General features: G+C 42.5%; 1 protein-coding gene across 1 annotated transcript in view; it reads right to left on the bottom strand.

Annotated features, from left to right (window-relative positions):
* Positions 1-165: 165 nt before the first annotated feature.
* The window catches only part of LOC143444058 (uncharacterized), a 39,718-nt gene continuing 19,660 nt past the window's right edge, over positions 166-20,223 (bottom strand). Inside the window, exons 3-4 of the mRNA XM_076942990.1 lie at positions 12,053-12,156; positions 166-10,396 (exon numbers count right to left, since the gene is read on the bottom strand). Coding sequence (XP_076799105.1) covers positions 10,222-10,396; positions 12,053-12,156 — 279 coding nt within the window. The 3' untranslated portion in view covers positions 166-10,221. The remainder of the gene's footprint in view (positions 10,397-12,052; positions 12,157-20,223) is intronic.

The following is a 20,223-nucleotide window of genomic DNA, read 5'->3' as shown; positions in this document are numbered from 1 at the left end:
ATCTGTTGAGATTATACATTTATACATGTGGAATGCTCTGGAAAATCCTAAAAAGGTAGTAACGGGTCAGTTTCCATCAGTAAGACAGACCTTTTTCTTCATTTACTTTTTATTTTCTATTTAAACCTGAAAAATTATTACAATGTTGAGGGGAAAATGCTTTAGTACAAAAAAAAAAAAAAAAACACTGAAGACTCTGTGTGTGTCTGTGACAGAATGAAAGAGAGAGAGAGAGATTGAGACAGAGACTAACTATAGGACTCTTCATTAAGGCCTTTTGGCTTGAATCCCCTGCCTCCAGCCATGGTGCATGTTATACCACTATCACTATGGACCACTAGAAGGAAGATAACTTCAAAAGAGACTACCCTTCTACTCCCTTATTTTTAGTTAACAACGTTGTTCTTCATTGAACTGGCAGTTGGCCCCTGACTCTTTCTTAACAGATTCTAGAAACATCCACAGTAGTACCAGCAGTGCCTTCTTGGTGACCTGTGTCCCAGTTCTGCAGGTGTCTTCCTCTAAAAGTCTACCTTCTCATAGCCCAAATTCCTGGTCTTGTTCCCCCAGCTCCAAGAATAGTAACTGAAAGTTACTTGTGCTACTGCACTTGTGTAGTTTTGCACTTCAGCTCTGAAATGTTGATTTAACCTACAATCTTTTAAAATATGTTCCTTTTTACTTAAGGGCTCTAACAGAAAAGATATTTGGAACCAGAGATGGTCCCAGGGAACAGCCCCCTCAATATTGGATTCGGTGATTTGATATGATCATATTAGTTTTTAACACAATACCAATGTTTCTCATTAAGGCAATGGAATATAAGTCTGACATGCTGTGTCATCATGCTTGATCACATAAGGTTGATTGAGATGAACTTCCTGAAGTCTACTGGGAACTAAAAATAAGTAGCAGTAATGATTCTGAATCAACTGAAGAGCCTAAGAAAATGGCAAGACTGGGTCTCTTACTCTTGGGTCAAGTCAAAACCAGAACTTCTGTGGTAACTTCAAATGTTTCACTAGCTTGTTAGAGTTTCCAGCAGACATGGACTCGAAACCCAACATTGTGGGTTGCAGAATTATAACTTAAATAGCATTTGTGTGCTCATAAGCCTCATATGTAAATATGATTAGTTACAAGAAAGAGTTTGCAACTTGGTATGGGGACCAGGTACTAGGACTCAGGGAAAACTGAGATGGTGGGGCTGCCTATCTGTCTGTTTCTGAAGAGACTGATATGAAGACCCTACAGTGAGCTCAGGACCCACCCCAGCTGCTTCTCATTACCTCTAGGGCTCTGTCTAGATACAGGTTTAGATTTGTTCTGAAGAACAAATTCTGGCACAAAAGGAAATAGTTTATACTCCAAAGTAATTACAAAATGATGCTCATTTTTTAGTGACAGAAACTCAAGTAACACAAATTTATTAGACCAGAGAAAATAGATATAAGGCAGTGAACTAGATAAAATGTACTGATATGGAAGGATCTAGAAGCCAAAAGTTGTCTAACTATGCTATTTGCTGATTGAAGTGAACCAGCTGGAACCTATATTCAGTCAGGCTAACTGCCAGAATTGGGATAATTCAGAGGCTAAGATTCAAAGGCTTAGGGAATTGGAATGTGGTCTGAGTGTTTAACCCCAGTGTTATAGCCTTCAAGAGAGGTCAGATACAAGTCCCCATGCTGAGGCATGTGTCAATGAAAGGGTGACAGTATCTCCTGTAATGGCTGTCTTCAGTAGGTCAAGTGGTAGTAAACAATACTGCTACAGAACGCCCCAGTTTCAGTTTCAGTTGGGAATAGTGGAAACCCATAGAGACAATGGTCAATGGGCAATGGTTGACTATAAGAAACAAAGTTGCTGCATTGTTTTGACCACTGGTAGTTGATTGATCAAGGTATCTGGAGGAACTAAATAGATCACAGCCTATTAAAGCATTATTTTGTCTATGTTACAGGGACCAGGAAACTGGTTTTTAGCACCAAGGTAAAGAAATAGTCTTAATTTCTAGATTTAAGTTGAACAAGATAGAATCTTTGATGAACAGTGAGCAAAGGACAATGTTGTTCATCTTTGCCATGTACAGTAATAAGAAAATGAAGATGTATAAACTTTATTGGTGTCTGATACTTGCCAGCCCCAAATATGGCACCATGGTAGTTGAGAAAACAGTGGAAGCAAGAAGTCCTGGCTCTCTGTGACCTTTCTCCACACAGTCTCTGCAATAGGATTACCCAGACTCTTTCCCTGGGAACTGGAATTCATTATCATCAAAAGCTGATGCTGCAAATCCTCTTGGGGCTCAGACAACCATGGAACTTCCATCATACTGTGCTGGACAAAACAAGTTGCATGAGCAATTCCCAGGAATGAGGAAATAGATTCCATCTCTCTTTGGAGAAAGAAGTAAAGAAGCATCACTATGCATTGTGTACACAGGGTGATGTGATCCATTCATTGGAGGCCATTGTTAACAAGTTACTATAGCCTGATAGGAGACATTTCATTTCAGACACAAACCTGGGGCCCATGTGCCACGTACACTTCAAGATAACTATGAATGTGGCCCAAACACATAACTGTAAACTTGCTTAAAACATTTGTGAGATATCTTTGTGAACTTTATTGTACTTCTTTATGTTTAACTCGATCGTATGGTTCTCAAGTGTGAACCTTGTAGGTAACAACTTTGTCTCAGGAGAAGAAGATGGAAGAGAAGTCTATGGTCCAGGTCTGAGGCAGGAGTTCCCACAATCCCTGATCGCATGGTTTTCCCAGAATTCTAAGGGATATTTAGTGAAGGGATGTTAGAGTAATATAGAAGATGATAGGGAAGAAGTCGTTATTCTGTTCACTTTATCATAGGAGTCCCTCTCCAGTTTGTTTCATCTGTCACCCCAGGAACCTTCTAATCCACTTCTGTTTCAAACACTGACAGCTCATAGCAAAAATGACTCTGGAGTTGTTAATTGAGACAACTTCCTTTCTGACAACACCTCCTACTTTTCAGCTTCTCAGTGTCTCCCTCATAGAGCTGACACTGTTCCGCCACTCCTGGGTACAAAGCTGTGCTGCCCTCTGTGCCCTATCTTGGATTAAACATGGTCAAACCACAAAGATGTCATTTCAAGACACAAGTTTTGGGGTTTTGTTTTGTTTTTAATTTTATGTATATGAACATGCTAGTTTCAGACACACCAGAAGAGGGCATCAGATCCCATTACAGCTGGTTGTGAAGCAGACATTAATTGAAAATGCTTGCTTCTATCTCAGTGTAGTTTTTGAAAATGTCATTTTCAGAACTCTTTTTAAAAAACATTTCTTTTAAAATGTAATTTGTATTCAAAAGCACCAAGGAGACAGCTTCTTTCTTGAATAGAGGGACTCCTAGATGTGTGATATTAACATGTTTCATCGAATTCTTGAAGTGAATTTTGGTTTAGAATTTGACCCAAAATAGAGTGCCAAGGATGTAGCCCAGTGGTAGGATGCTTTCAAACATGCCCTGTCTGGGACTCCTGGACTGTTTCCTGAATCAAATAAATTTCACTTATTGGTATTAATGGAAGACAATCTTATTAGACTCTTATGATTAACCCAAGATAGATCAAATGATTGATGAAGTAAAGGAAACAGGGCTTGGAGTGGTGATTCAGCAGTTAAGAGTCTGAACTACTCTTGGAGAACACCCTGGCTCTTTTCTCACTCCTGTGGTTCACAGCACCTGGAACTTAGCTCCAGAGAGCCAAGATACTTCAGGACCCTGAAGACACAAGGCACAGTACACACACACACACACACACACACACACACACACACACACACACTCACACACTTTCTTTAAAAGAAGTTGGGCAGGAAGGCAGAGAAGCAGAAAGAGTGAAAGAAAAAAAGCAGAAACAGAAATGAGAAGCAGTGCTGAGACATTAGACTCCTGTAGCATAACCAACAGTTCAAACTCCATTAATTAAACATAGTTCTCTTTTATAATACTTAGATTCTCATTTTAATGCAACAGAGTAACTTTAAGGGTGGTTATCTCCCATGAGCCTTAAATTTACTTAAAATCGGTTCTCACTTCTGCCTTGCTTGGGACTGTCTTTTCCTCTAGAGGGCAGCATAAGGCTGTGACTAGATTACCATCTAAATTGGGTCACTGTGGCCTCAGAAGCCATAAAGAACTTAACGATCCTCACTTGGAGACCTGAGACAGAATAAAGAAAAATCCATTTACCTCTGCCAGAGAAGAGACAGGTAGTCAAAGGAGTGTCCCATGGGCAAAGTAGACTTAGAGGTTTGGCCTGGAAGAGGTCTTGAGACCAAATGTCTAGTTTTGAATAGGAGTGCCTTAATCTAAATGTGTTTTCAAGGAGCAGAACCACCTGACCTGAAAATCACTAGACTATGTGTGTGTTGGGGGAGTGGGGGTGGGGCAGTAATAATCAGATAATTGGATGTATTTTCTCAACATTAAAGTCTAAATGCCCAGAAATTGGACCTGAAGAAAATGGAATCATTATTTCCACTCTTTCGCAGCCCTGAGGCAGAATTTCCAAGTCAAATTTCCAAGGTGCAAAGGCATTGGGTGGCTTGTTTTGCTTTCTTCTCCATTGCCAGTTTCCTTCTGAGAGCTGGGCATGGATAAGTAAGATCCCTTCACTGAGGCTGCCAGTAAGTCTGTGCCTGATTTGGCAGGTTTCTGAGAGGTACCAAGACTTCCTCTCACCAGGGCCTCTAATGGAACATAACACCCTAGAACCAAGCCAGGGACAGAGCCAAGCCACGTTTTCCATATCTGGTGCTGCACAAAGGAGCCATCTTTTCTGCCCAAGAATCTGGGACTGGAATCTTTAAAGTGCTTGTCTGAGGATTTAAGTTGGTCAAGAGAGACATGACTCTACTTTCATTCCCGAGACCATCTTTGTACACACACACACACCAAAACATTTCAGTAGAATCGTGTTACTAAAATCTTTCTCTTACTATGTCAGTATTTATGTGGCTGGTAATTCTCATGAACTTATTGTGGGGGAAAAAAAAATCACCATAGCAAAAGTTTTGTCTTGAGAGTAATCAGGGCACATATTCCAATAATGGCAAAGTGTTTTCATGTGATAAAGCCAACACATGGGGTTACACCTAACTCGGGTCAGCTCTGGCGTTACAAAAAAAAAAAAAAAAAAAAAATTAAAATTAGCATTGAGAATCTAGTTTAGTCATGGAAGAACTGGGAAAACAAGAACATTTCATTTCTTGTTCTGTTCCCCAATAAATGAAGAAAATAGTTAAGAAATGTACCTAGGAGCTGAAGAAATGGCTCAGTGATTAAAAGCTTATGTTGCTCTTGCAGAGAACTCCTGTTCAGTTCCCAGCACCCAGTGGTGGGATCCACCCAGTCAGTGGATCACAATTACCTTAACTCCAGTTTCAGAGGATCTGATGCCCTCTTCTGGCCTCCAGAGGCACTACATACATGTGGTGTATATATTGTGTATACACACAAAACACCCATAGACATAAAATATAAACAAACTCTTTGTAAAAAGAAATATGCTGTATCAGAGACTCTTAGTGTTCCCCTTATCTAATCCTTCTCTCTCTACCTGTCTCCCCTACCCCTCAAAATTGCATTCGATGATGGTTTCTTCAGATGAACACCCGCTGAAGTGAACAACATGGATACCAGACATGCTGCATGCAGTTCCACAGTCACCATAGCAGGAGGAACAAGACATTAACCTTAGAGGAGCATATGTGCACCACTACTGACTGAAAACCCCTCCTCCCACCTTACACTCTTTCTGGGATAAGGTCACCATATTCAACATAAAACTACAGGGTATTCAGTCTCTCTTCCTCTGTGGCTCTGAGGCTGCATTGTTTCAACTTCATTGTCTCCATGGCATTGCAGTATAAGAGTAAATTGCATTACATCCTTTTAATTATGCCATGAAGCACTCTAATATCTGAAAAGGTTCCCCACATTCAAAGTTTACAAGTTGGCTTTTCTTTTCTTTCCAAAAGTGTGCATTGAAAACAACTGGTGTGTTTCTGTTATCCATTTGTTTTTGTGCATGAAAGAGGATTTCTCCCAGGCTAGCCCCCAGCTCACAAGACCCTGTCTCAGCCCAAGTGCTGGGTGCCATCACACCCAGCTTGACATGTTTCCTTTAAAATCTCAACTGATGCCAATGGCAAGTCCTGGTGTTTTGAATGGCACCTGGTATTCAGGCTCTCTGGAGCAGGCTAGTCCCAGGGCTCCTGGCTAAAAGGGCAGCATCTGTGTTGAATATCCTGATACCCACTGTGTACATCATTGATGCTCAAAAGCCAGGTCCTCTTTCTCTACTTGTGTATACACAATTACCTGGCTTTGGCTAGGAAGTTCACAAAAAGGATGCTCACTGGGGGACATCCTGGGGAATGTGCAGGAACACTAGATTAGAAACAGGTTCCTGGGGTTGGATTATGTTGTAGTTATCCAGATCTGGAGTTTAACCAGCTCACCTGCCATGTTGGCTTTCTGTTTGGGGATGCCCTATCTGAACTGCCTATGTGGCATTTCTAGGACTGTGCACTTGGCTTTCTAGAAGCTGAGGTGGTAGAACTGTTGAAGACAAGCCCCAAAGGGCCAGGATAAAGTGCTGTTAGTGCTGTAGGAGTAGAGGGACTGTGGATCCAGACCCATCCAGCTGGCGAGGAACTGGTAACTGCATCAAAACTTGAGAGCTTCTGATTCTTTTCTGGGGACACAGGGAATGTCTAATCTTAGAAACCCCATTATGATGTCTGTCTGTGGGGCATGGACCACAAGACCCAGCTCCTGGAAATCCTGTCCAAGAATTTGTTCTCTTTTCTACCCTCTCTGGCTCCTCTGGAAGACATTGGTAAATTGATTTTGCCCCATTGTTGGGTTAGGTATCATTTTTTAGGTTTACATTTTGTGTGGCCACAAGTGACAACCTTTAATAGTAATTTCTTTTTTTGTTGTTTGTTTTTAATTTGAATATAGTGTTACCCTCTCCTGCACTTTAGGAAATAGTTGTTAAGTAGATATCATTGTTTAGAAGGTTAAACTGGGCTTAGGAGGCCTTGTGTTTCCTAGGTAACTTCCAGTCAATCTACCATCTTTTATCACAGTATGGCTCTAACACCAAGAGGGAAGGCAGCTGGGGTCTGGGTAGGAGGGCTCATAATGAAAGAGATGGTGAGGACTCAGCTTCTCCTACATAACTGTGACTCAGCAATTATGACCCACAGCCTTCTGCTCTCAAATATCCAAAGCCAGTCCTCCCTAGACCCCAGGAAGCTGGGGCTCAACACAAGTGATCCTGATTACAGTCCTTCACACTGAGCTTAGCCCTTTTTCCCCAGTCACTTTTGCCTTGGTGAACCGACACCATGATGCCTGGGAGGAGTGTAGGGGTGGGTGTGTGGGTGGAGAAGATCGAGGGCAGAGAGAGCTAGCTAGGAGCCAGGAGATATAGATAGAAGGCATCTTTCTATTAGACAAGTTTTGTTCCATTGATCGCAATGCTTAAATTGTTTTGTTAAGATTTATTTTATCTGTGTATGTGTGTCGCATGTATTTGGAGGTATCCACAGAGTCCAGAAGAGGGTGTCATATCATCTAAAGCTACAGTTACGGTAGGTTGTGAACTGTCCAACATGGGTGCTGGGAACTGAATTCAGGTCCTCTGTATTACTTGTAAGTGATCTTAATCACCAAGTCATCTCTCCACCCCACCCCAAATGCTTATGTTGTAAAAATCATATAAAGAAATGTTATTTTGCCATTTTCTATATTATTATTAATAATAAATTAATGAGATCAATTAAACTGATTAAAATATTTTTACCTTTCCAGAAACCTTCCTTATATTATTTTTCCTTCAATTTAACATCTATCTATCTATGGCCTGCCTGTCTGTCTTTTTTCTTTCTTTTTCTTACTGACTTTTCACTTTCTTTTTAGGGTTGCTAAGCCCTGGTACTATTCACATTTTAATGGAAGTCTGCTTTGATGGATTGCCCTGTTCATTGAAGGACATATAACAGTCTTTCCGGCTTTTACATTAGCTGTGGCCATTTAAAAACATCTGGAGACACTGTCAAAAGTCCCCTGAGGGACAAAGCTGACTTCCCATGAAGAGTCACAGCAGTGCAAACTGCCCTCCATTGATAACTGCTGCGAGCTCTACACAAGGGCTCCTGCTACAAACACATTTGCAGCTGCCCTCCCCTTCTGACACAGGTATTTGCATTTCCTTCTGCTCTTCCAAAAGCACAGTGCTTTTCCCCTTTGCACTGACACACTCATGCTTACACCTTACATCCTAATCAAATGCTGGCCTATATATCTTCACTTGCATTCAGGCCAACTCAAATCCACTCTCCTTCTCAAGATGCCACAGGCACTGTGCATGACTTTACTTGTGTTAGCAGTGCTCATATGTAACTTTCCAATTGAGAATGAATTCACTCATCCTCCCTTAGAGCCTGGGCATTCCTACCCTGCCAAGAATGGACGTGTGTGTGTGTGTGTGTGTGTGTGTGTGTGTGTGTGTGTTTATGTGTGTCTGTGTGTCTCTGTGTTTGTCCTAACAAATATACACAGTACTCGTCTGAAGTAAATGTTTTTGTTGAAGCATAAGCCAAAGCCTTACTTTCTGCTACTGACTGTGTTTTCTATGGAATATGGGGATTTTAGAATTCATCAAGTAAACCAATTTTAGTTAGTTTAGACTATACTCTTTTTTTCTCCAGCAAATCTAGATTCCTTCCTATTTTTCTAAACATTCCTGGTGTAGCCCATCTTGATACCATTGTGGAAATAGTTTCTCCCTATTCATATTCACCTCAAATGCAAACTCCATTCTTTACAGCACCCCTGACACACACACATGCAATCTCTTCTGAAAGCATTTTTGTTTTCTCCCTTTATCTCTGCCAAGTCCCTGTTATTTTTATCTTCAATTTGGGTTCTACTTTTTTGCCTCAAAGATTTGTTCTCCTTCCTCGTAGACCTGCAGCTCTTCAGAATGGCTTCAAGGTAGTAGACATTGAGTAAGAATTGACTGAGTTGTGAAAAGAGCAGAGGTTGCCTTAAAAGACTCAGTTAATACTCAGGGCGAGTGTGGGGAAATACAGAAAAGCCCAGAACCTTTGGAAAGTTTTGTGAAGTCATGCAAGCTAGGAAAAATGAACATATACCATCAGGCATTTCTCAGTAGCAAGCAGGCAGAAGAAACCATTACTTTTATGACACCAACAAAGCAGGAACTGTTAGGTAACCCAAAACAGGATTTTTGGACGTAGTTGGGAAAGGGCCAAAAGAGAAAGAGAAACGAGGAGTAAGGAATGTCGTTGGATCCTGAGTCTGAGGGTCAGATTGAAGCTTGTCATCCATCAACGTGTAAGGGGTGTGAGGCAGAACATGCTGAGTCCTGCTTTTGAGATGTCCATGGACCACCTCCCTGGAAGGTCACAATAACAGCTGCAGGTTGGATGCAGTGCTCAGAAAAGCTGAAAGAAAGCAAAGCCAGGGCTTGAGAGCCTAGAGCTTAGGTCAGGGCACAGTACAGGATAACCTTGAGGTAGCATCAACTTGAACAGAATAGGAAGGAGCTGATGAAACAGGAAGAGCGGAGCCCACGACACTGTAGAAGACATGAAAGAGCCATAGTTCAAGAACTGTGAACCTTGAGGATTGAAATGACATGACATGGATGGGGATGAAAGCAGGAGATAAGCTATAGACTTGTTGATCTGGAGGTTCTTTGGGGAGCTGAGATTCTACGGGGTGGGCATGCGTGCTGGAAGCAAAAGTGTTAGAAGATGAGGAGTTAAGGATCAAGGAAGCTATGATGGCTGCAACAGAAGGGTTTCCTCAGTGTGTGAGTAGAAAGCCATGGGCACCTCCATAGCTTCAGGGGAGAGTGGGAATGGGAAGCTTCTGTTTGTTTTGAGTTTGTGCAAGACTGGAAGTTGTTTGTTGACACAAGGAAGGAGTTGGAAAGCAGAAGAGCTTGAAGCTATGGGACAGAACTCTTAATAAGAGAAGCTTCTAGAAGGTGAGGTGGGATGGGGCTCCCTGAGAAAGGGTTGCGTCTAGAAAGAGTACAGTTATCTTCCTCTGTGAGAGAAGAGGAAAAATGGTTGGGTGAGGAATGGTATAACTAAAACAAAGATGGGGTGCCTCACCTCTAAATGTGATCACACTCTTGAACAAGAGGTTAGGGTTTGTTTCTCTGTGTGTGCCGAAGCCACAGTGTTGGTCAAGCTGGCTCTCCACCAGGCTGATCCCGAATCGAATATCTCAGGGATGATTTGAAGGACCTGAGAACAACACTGAGACTCCAGGATTCCCTTCAGGTGACTCATTTTTCCCCTGAAAACAAAGAAACAAAACAAAATACACCTAATCATCCTTTGGCATCAGACTCAAATATCCCTTCCTCTGACTATCCAGGCAAAAACCATAGGAGTCATTCCCTATCGCCCCTGCACACACACCTTTATAACATTTCTAAAGGTTAACATGCTTTCTGACTACTGATTCTCCCATTGTTCCTGAGTTTCTCCAAATTCTCAGCGTCTGGCTCCACAGCTAACATGCATTTAATTGCTCAAATAGTTAATAAATGAATGAAAGAATAAACTCATGAGTGAATGATATTTCCCTGCTGGTGGAAGCTGATTTTTTTTTTTTTTTTTTTTTTTTTTTTTTTTGCTTATAGAGCCATTCACACGAGCAAAGAGAGCCTGAGAGAGAGGCTGGGCTTCTTCTCTGGCAACACTAAACAGAGAAAAGCACACATAGGCCAAGAGGGGAGTGCAGGTGAAAGCAAAGGCAGCCGGGGGGGCGGGGGGGAGTAAGGGGCCCAACGACAAGTTAAATTGAACCTGCACTGATGTCCTAAACCTGAGAGTGTGTGGTCTGGTAGGCAGCACCCTGCAAATGCACTTACTATAAAGAATCCTCATGACTGTTTTTTAAAAGAATATATGTTTTGAATCTATCTCTCTAACATAGTCTTGCCTGAAAAAAACACAACTCTGTGAAATCCTGTTTCAGGTGAAACTCGGTGAGCTTACCATAAGCAAATAATAGCAGCAACACCAGGGATCCAGTTTAATAACCTCTACTCTGTTCTCCGAGTGTCTGTTCTTCCTTCTCAACTCCTTAGGGGTGGGTAGAGTTATTCCTGCTCACCACACAAGGAAACTGAGGCAAGGGGTTCAGAGAGGAGTAGCCTAAGGTCACCGTACTGAGTCAAGCTTTTGTTTTGTTTTGAAGTCAGGGTTTCATGTAGTCCAGGTTCACTTCAAACTTAATACACAGCCAAGGATGACCTTGGCTCTGTTCGTGTTAGAGTACTTCAGGCGAGTTCTCTACCAACTAAGCTATATCCCCAGCCCAACCTGGCTGTCTTAGTTAGGGCTTCCATTGCTGTGAAGAGACAGCCATGACCATAGCAACTCTTATAAAGGAAACATTTCATTGGGGCTGGTTTACGGTTTCCAAGGATTAGTCCATTATCATCATGGCAGGAAGCATGGTGACACGCAGGCAGACAGGGCAGCTGTGGACAGCAAAGACATTGGTGAATAGAGGGAGTGAGTAGAAATCAGATTGGGGGGGTGGGGGGAAGAATGAGTTCAATAACTAACCCAGACTGTGTTACCACCTGTGACAATAAAAGCCACCCTGTGAAAAGTGAGGGAAAGTTAAAATCAACAACTTCTTGGACTCTGGGAGAGAAGTTTGAAGAAATTACAGCTGGCAGATACAATCTGCATCTTTCTAGACTGTGTTGGTTCCGCATTAAGAGTGGACAGAAAGAAGCACATTGACAAAATAACTGAAAGGAGAGAAATTAGCAATAGCCCGTGAAAACTATGTCACCTGTCCTCAGCTCTATACACAAGGCAAGAAAACTTCTACCATTCATTTTATTCATTTAATGCTATGAGAGAGAGAGAGAGAGAGAGAGAGAGAGAGAGAGAGAGCGCACTGTGTTGTGGAAGACAAAGGACAACTCACAGGGGTCCATTTTTCCCTTCTACCATGTGATTCCTCTGGCTGACATGCTTGACCACAATCGCGTTTACCTGTTGAACCACCTCACCAGTCTGTGTAGGAATGATCTGTGAAAGCAAACAAACTCCAATCAATAAGCAAAGTTCCTGATTGCTGCTGCTGCTGTTTTCAATTTCCTGAACACAAAAACATTGTATGCCACTGTCTCAAAAGGCTGGTTTGGGTAGAAACATCCCTTCGATTGTAAATAATGCACTTGTGTTAATAACAAGTATGTCAGTGCCTGAGAGATGGCCCAGTGGCTAATGGCGCTTGCCACTATGTTTGATCTCCGGGAGCCACATGGTAGAAGGTAGAACCGACTCTCACGAGCTGTCCTCTGAACTCTGTAGGAGTACTGTGGTACATGTTCCGCTGCCCTCAACGCATACACAAAATAAATGTTAAAACTGTTTTAATTTACGGAGATAAATATCTCCATACAGTCACATATTGCTTAACTGTAGGGAGCCCAATAAATGCTTCATCTGTGATTTGTGTGGGGGACTATCACAGACATCATAAGCATCTCCTGAAGTTCTATCCAGTATTTTTTTATTATTTTGATGATTGTTTTTGGCCCTAAATTTGGCCAGTGGGCACTCCTCTGACCGAAATCTATTTTCTTTGAAGGTGGACCTGTTATTCTTTGAAAGGCTTCCTTATTTTCTGTTACAAAATAGTTCAGGCTCAGCTTATTCTTTCCCCACCCTTGCTTTGCAGACAGTAATGAGGGAACTCTGGCTCCTTTAATGGAGGGCAAATTCAAACACTAACATCTCAGGACTGAACATAGTTAGTGTTGTGTCACTCTATAGTGATTTCTGCACCTATCACTGCTCATGCTTTAATTCCCACCTTCACTGCAAACTTTCATGTGTTCCTCTTGTCATCTTTGTATAAATACTACTTCAAATGGTGAAAAGCACTGACCTTCTGGTCCCCACTACACCTACCTATTTTCTCAATTAGCTGACCTATTTTCTGAATATACCCAATCCCCAAGTGGAAATGTTGCTTTTATTTCCTCAGATGAAGTGATGAGATGAGAGCCACACCCAAGCTGTGTGAATGCACACATTTATATCCCTAGATCTAGGCCTGGAAGCCTCTAGCTTCCTTACAATCTAATCTTCCCAGCTGATTCAATCCATCTTCTCTTGGCTTCTGACTGAATTGCTCTGCTTGGCCTTATGCTAACTTTGGCAATATGTTCTTCTAATCTTCTGGCTCCTTATCATTCTCTGACTCGTTCTGTCTACATCCGTGTCTAGCTTGTTCTCTCTGCAATCTGTCTCTGAAACTGTCCCTGTAAAACTGCCATATATGCACATCATATACCACACACCATCACTCTCCCCTCTCTCTCCTTCCCCACCCCCCACCCCCCACCCCCAGTAGCCTCTTTTTCCTGTGCTGTTCTTGTGTGAGTTGGGCACATCCTATTTCTGATTCATTCTGTCAAACCTTTCTTTTTCACTTTGTCTGCCCCTCAATGAGATATCACTTTCAAACATGGCTGCTTCCTTCTACGAACTAACCTTACCTTCACTGATAGGAATTTAAAATGTGTACTAAGGGTATGTCTATATTCCAGCCAGATCATACATTCTGTCTGGATCATATAGACCTAGAACGTCTTTGGATGTGGATTAAAATTTCTCTACACCCAACCTCTAGTTGCTTCTCCTCCTTGTTACCTTGGGATTTTCTTACTTGTACCCTAGTTCCTGACTAATGACTCTAAGACTTAATTATTTATGAATAAATGCCTAGGCTATGAGCATTGTTCCCCAACTAGCTAGTAACTTATATAACCCACTTATTCTATTCTATGTATGTCACATGGCTGGTTACCTCTCCTCAGTTTCATAGTTCGTCTCCTCAAAGTCCAGGTGGCAAATCTCCCACAGTTCCAATGTCTCTACCGGAACTCCCACCTTCTATTTCCTGCCTTTTACTAGTAGGCCGGCAGCTTTTTATTGACAGGTGTGCTTCCACATAGTACACAAGAGATTCTTTCTACACTTCTGTATCTTCCCCATGCTCCTGCCTCTCATCCATCATCACTGCAACATTTCCCACTCCACACATATCCATAGTTTTCACAATTTTGAAAACTAGAAAACTCAGAACATGGTGCTGGCAGATCCAGTGTCTGCTGAGGACTAGACTCTAGATTCCTGGTTTTTAGAAGGTCATTTTTTTTTTTGGTATATTGTTTTTATTTTCTATATTGATTATGGGTAATAATGGGTTTTATCATGACATTTTCACACATGTATATCCCCTTCTACTTTCAGGTCCGTGTGTGTGTGTGTGTGTGTGTGTGTGTGTGTGTCCTCGAGAATTTACAGAAACCTGAGTAGAGGACTATGATCAGCGTGCCAGTGGCTACACCACTGATGATGTCTCTCCCTCCCCGAGTAGCCATCAACTGCCTATAAATACTTCAAAACAGACAAGATCACATGAATCCCCAGCCTCTGTGCAGATGTAGTACAAGTAGTCAGAGCTACAGAATTAAAAAGTACAATCGTCATGTCGTGTCTGGAAGACTGCTCCACAATACTCCATTCCTCCCTCCAATTCCTACATATTCTTTCCCTTCCCGTTCTGCAATGACTCTTGAGCTTTAGAGAGGATAAAATAGGTGCCTCGTTTAGGGCTGAGCATTCAACAGTCACTAATTCTCTAGACTTTGATGTTAAAGTCACTTTCTAGTAGAAAAAGAAGTTTCTCCATCCAAAGTTAATAACTAGAATGCGAGCATAGATATAAATATTTTGAAGACAGTTTGACAGGTCAGCATCATCACCACTTCGCAATGCAACAGCAGTAGTTTCCCTGCTAGGGCCTATTACACAACCAGATTTGCAATAGCAGATATGAATTCCTTCCTGTGGATCGGATGTCAAATCCAATCAGGAAGCAGTTGGTCCCCAAAATAGTCTTGCCACTATTATAAACAGTGAGCACACCTGGCCTGGCCAGATGGTTTTATTGCACACAAAGGCCCGAGGCTTGGGTAGATATTTCTCTCTCAGCAACCTGCGTTGCATCTTCTAGCACTATGAGAGCCAACAGAGATAGGAAGAAGCTTCTAGCTCCATCTCCCTGTGTCTTGCTACCAAAGCATGTGGGAGATCATCTTCATCTTGCTTCCTCACATGACAGAGACCAGGGAGAGGGAGAAGAGGGAGAGGCAGATGACTAGAGAGAAGAACATTCTAGAGTCTTTTCTCCTAAGGGTACTAATCTCGTTCATAGGCGCTCACACTCGAGGTCACTTTGCTTTCCAAAGGTTTCACTTCATGTGCCATCGAATTGGGGCTTAAAATTTCAACATACAAATGTAAGGAGGACACAAACGTTCACTCCACTGTAAACGGCAAAAGAGCAGAAACAGAGGATGCTGAGAGAAATTGCATAATTTTGCCTCAGGCTGGCCCTGGCTGTGCCTTTTCCACAGTCTCATATGCGTGCCCCTTTGAAGCATGTATGTGAGTTACTGCTCCCCAGCCTAATCTCCAGCCAACTTTATTAAACTCCTGGTCTATGAAGAACACAACTACTTTTCCACTTTATTGAAGGCGTCCCTCCAAATCTAATGGTATTCTTGTACTTTTTCCAAATTTTGGAAAAAGAACTGCATTCCGGGGATTAACAGGCCCAGAAGATTCAGTTTTTGTCTCAACCCACCCTTGGTCAATAATCTGTTCTTGGACCCTTACTTAGCAACCTCCTGACTGTCTTTATTTAGTCTTTACCACATGGCTAGGTAAGAATCATAAATCCAATACTAAAGTCCACAGACCGGACCTGGCAGGTAGAGCTACATTCATCCACCTGAGCCAAAGTTATTATATTTCCTCCAGCTCCACATGAATAAGGAAACCTGTGAAATATTTATTCTGGAAGCAAAATTAAAATCAAGCTAATAGGAAAGGAGAGGGGATGATTGAATTCTGTTATTGCCTTTTCCTGGCTCCCTCTGTTGCTTGGCGAGAGCCATAAGACTTTATTTGTGCCGGTCATTTTCGTATATTCATGCTTACATTAAAGCCAAAAGAAAAGTCAAGGCTGGCTCCAGATGAAACATCTCTCTGCCTGGAAAAAGAGTACTTTGTTCCAGACCCAGAACTAGCCCAGCCCTGCAGAGCAAACTTACACAATAAAGGAAGGCTAAAAGTTAAACATTGAGAACTGGGTTGAGAAAGAACCCACAGAGGTGGGCTCTCTAAGTAGGTTTTGAGAAAGCGCCACAGAAGATCCAGGAAGTATTTAGTTTGTCAGTGGCAATAGGTTAGCCTTTGAGATCTCCCAACCTTTAATTTCCATGACTTAGTTTGAGTTGGCAATGTATTATTAGAATGGCATTAATAAAGCTTATAAAAGTACAGAAGATTGTACTAGTCAGGGTAAGAAACACAAAAAAGGACTCCACTTAGGCCTGGATATCCACAGTGACCCTGCATTATATGGACACCATGATCTCAAGAAAAGTAAAAAAAAAAAAAAAAAAAGGAAAAGAAGATGTAGTTCCCGCTTATAAATGATGCCCAGATAGCAGTGTGCTACAATTGGTCCACACTGTTCCACAAGAGCAAACTGTTAAATATTCAGAAAATTCTCAAGCAGACGGCTAAACTTGTCAGCTAGAGACTGAGTGTGTAAGTGGTGTGGAAGACATGAAGATAGCTAAACACGACGAACTGGAACTTTTTTTTCAGATCCCTAGTTCACCAACACCTTACTTCCAGCATACAGAAACACTTCTCAAGGAGGAGATGATGGGCTCAGAAGGAATGTCATGAGTAACATAAGACAGGACAAGGGGCCAGCTGCTGTGGGGGTGCACATCTCTAATCCCAGCACCCAGGAGGTAGTGGCAGATGGATCTCTGTGAGTTCAAGACCAGCGTGGTCTACAGGGCGAGTTTCAGGACAGCCAGGGCTACACAGAGAAACCTTGACTTGAAAAAACAAAAAAAGAAAAAGAAATAAAAAAGAGAAGAAAGGAAGGAAGGGAGGGAGGGAGGGAGGGAGGGAGGAAGGAAGGAAGGAAGGAAGGAAGGAAGGAAGGAAGGAAGGAAGGAAGGAAGGACAGACAACAGGTTGGCTCAAGGTCAGACTTCGGAAGCAAGCAAAGCCGTTTGGTGTCATGAGAAGGCTCTGGCTGAGATCAGGACTTGAGGAAAGGGAAGAAAAACTAGCATTTGTGCCTCATCTAGCTCTCTGTGGTAACCATGCCCCTTCTTACCAGCCGGGGCCACCCCACCTCCCTGTTCACTTTCTCGTAAGAGGCAAAGGAAATGAGAATAGCTCCTGACACAGAAGTCTGGCTTTCGAGATGGAAAGGTCTGGAAGATTAGGCAACACCACCCCTTACTTCCCAAACATAAGATGGCTCCAAAGTGTTACTGCCTATATGACTGGGCCAGTGGTGTCTCGCCCATTTTCCCTACACTGTGGCACATGCTGTGTTTTTCTTGATCCTTGCCATTCCTCCTGCGCTACCTCCAGGGTGATTACAGAGACAGGAAGCAGGGAAGAATTGAAACTGATTAATCCCTGTCTCCCATCCAGCCGGCATTGAGGGGAAAGTGCTATTTGTCCTAAATTGAGTTTCAAGCTCTGATTCTTCACTCACAACCTTTCCTCCCCAGGAGACTACCAAAGAAATTAACTGGTGATTTCAATTCCTTCCAGATGGAAAAAAATGTTGATGTCATCCCGCGTCCCGGCCTCTGTGAGACTTGTTTTATTCTGCCTCGTATAAAGGGACAGCCTAGTCGGAGGTGTCAGAGTTGGAATGAGTCCCTGAGACCAAACAGGCCCCTCTGGAGCTGTTCTCTCCGTGACAGGGTTGCACCTCTCACACTGAGAAAAGAAACTTGTGCTGAGGCCGCACCAGCTGTGTCTTCTCAGGGACTAGACGACTCGGTTTCATACTGGCCCTCCAACCCTTGTCATCAACATTAAACTCACATTATGTTTTAAGATGAGAGATTCTTATTAAGCCAAAGTAAATAAAGCCTTGGTGAGAGAACAACTCCATGCTGGTCCCCAGAGGCAGGGCTGGAATGTATAGTTTATTGTCCCATTGCCTGTCTGATTGCAGCTATGGTTGCAACAGGAATCACAGGGGAATCACAAGTCTACCTGGTCAACAAGGCCTTTCCTTGGCAACAGAATGACAGGCGTTTCCTTGGAGGGACTAGTCAGTGGGAGAGAAGAATGTATCATTCCAGGTCAATTCTCAAGATCTTACATTGTATCTACAAGTTATAAAACAGATGTCCTGGGCCAGTTCATCACCAATAGATAGATCCAGATGGTGCTTTTCCCATACTCAGAAAAATGACAGGAACTGTAGAGACCTGGAAGAAATCAATACATTTCCTATACAGTTAGCCTGTAACCACTCACTCACTCTAACCTGGACAGCACCCCCTTCTTCATGGCCTGCAAGCTTCACAGCTCTGCCAGGTGGTTTTGTGAGACAAGGTCTCTCTTTGTGCAGCCCTGACTGTCCTAGAGCCAGCTATGTAGACCAGGCTGGCCTCGAACTCAGAGATCCTCCTGCCTCTGCCTCCCTAGTGCTGGGATCAAAGGGGGTGTGTTACTATGCACTGCCTAAAATTTTAGTTTTAAAATCAGTATAGTACTGACTGAATCTGAATTCCCTCTGCATCTCAACTTACTAAGAAACTGAAACCCAATAAAATTAAGAAACTGTTCAAAACCACATGCTATTTGGTAGTAGAATTTGAATGTGTCCTCCAGCCTGATCTCAGGTATAAGATTTTACTTTTAGTGACTGCATTAGTTACGTTTCTCGTTGCTGTGACAAAATACCTGGCTGAAGCAACTTAAAGAAAATAAATGGTTTTTTTTTCTATTTTGTTTTGTTTTGGGCTCATGGTTTTATGGGTTACAGTTCTTTACGGTAGCAAGGCATGGTGGTGGGAACAAGCAGCAGCTTATCACACTGCATCTACAGTCAAGAATCAAGCAGAGGTAAGTGCTAGTATTCAGTTGGATTTCTCTCTTTTCCCTTTTACTCAATGAGAGCCCTAGTCCATGGGGATTGTACTACACACAGTCAGGGACCATCTTCCTTTTCCAGTTAAACTTTTCAGGAACACCCCCTCCCCCAAGAGACATATCCAAACAAGGTTTGCTATGTGATTCTAAATCTAGTCAACTGGTAATGAAGAATGGCCATCTCGATTATTTATAATGCAGTCTCACCTACTGACAGAGGAAGACGTGACCGGGGTAGGTGTGCAGCTGTTTCTCTGCATTCTTCTGCATTGAGAGGCTGTTTAACAAGGAAATTATCCCCAACCCCCATGGGTCAGAAAGATCTCCTACATTCCTTCAGGATTGTAAAGATGAGGTCACAATAGGGAAAGAGCGCATTTCCGCCCCCAGTTCTGCTCCATGCTTGGTTCTTCTGCTGTATAACTGTGTGCTCGTTTTCATTCTCAAAACTTTTTTCTTGGTTGATTTTAAAACCATCACAAGACTCAAGTCGCTGTTGGATCTGAGACTAGCATACAGACTTGGCACATGCATATAGAAGGATCTCACAAAGGTGCTCATTTTTATAGACGGAAAGCTTCAAAAATAAGCAAGAATGTGTACTGAAGGTGTTGGAACAGGATGGAAGATGGAGAAGGCTGGGCAGGCTTGGATAGGTACAGCATCCAGAGAGTGATGCTGACATCAAGCTATATGCCGGAGCATCTGAGAGTGCTGGCATGACCTTGACAACGGAAGTGCATCTTTTATCAATGTTATTGCTGTTTTCTCTTATGTGTCTGGGTGTTTTGCCTGCATGTGTGTCTGTACCCATGTGCATGCCTGATACCCTCAGAGTCTAGAAGAGGGAGTCAGAACCCTTGGAACTGGAAAGACAGATGGTTGAGCTTCCATGTGGGTCCTGCAAATTGAACCTGTGTCTCCTGGAAGAGCAGACTGAAAATGAGATTTGGAAAGCACGTGTCCACCATCATAAGCTTTGACATCGTAAATAATTTCTGATATTAGCAAATGTGACTTTTAACCTTGAATGAAATTCGTCATGTTTAACAATGAAAGAAATCAGCAATTCAGATACCTGCATAA

The sequence above is a fragment of the Arvicanthis niloticus genome, chromosome 12, assembly GCF_011762505.2.
Source record: "Arvicanthis niloticus isolate mArvNil1 chromosome 12, mArvNil1.pat.X, whole genome shotgun sequence".
NCBI classification, from domain to species: Eukaryota; Metazoa; Chordata; class Mammalia; order Rodentia; family Muridae; genus Arvicanthis; species Arvicanthis niloticus.
This window is presented reverse-complemented; position numbering and strand designations above follow the sequence as displayed.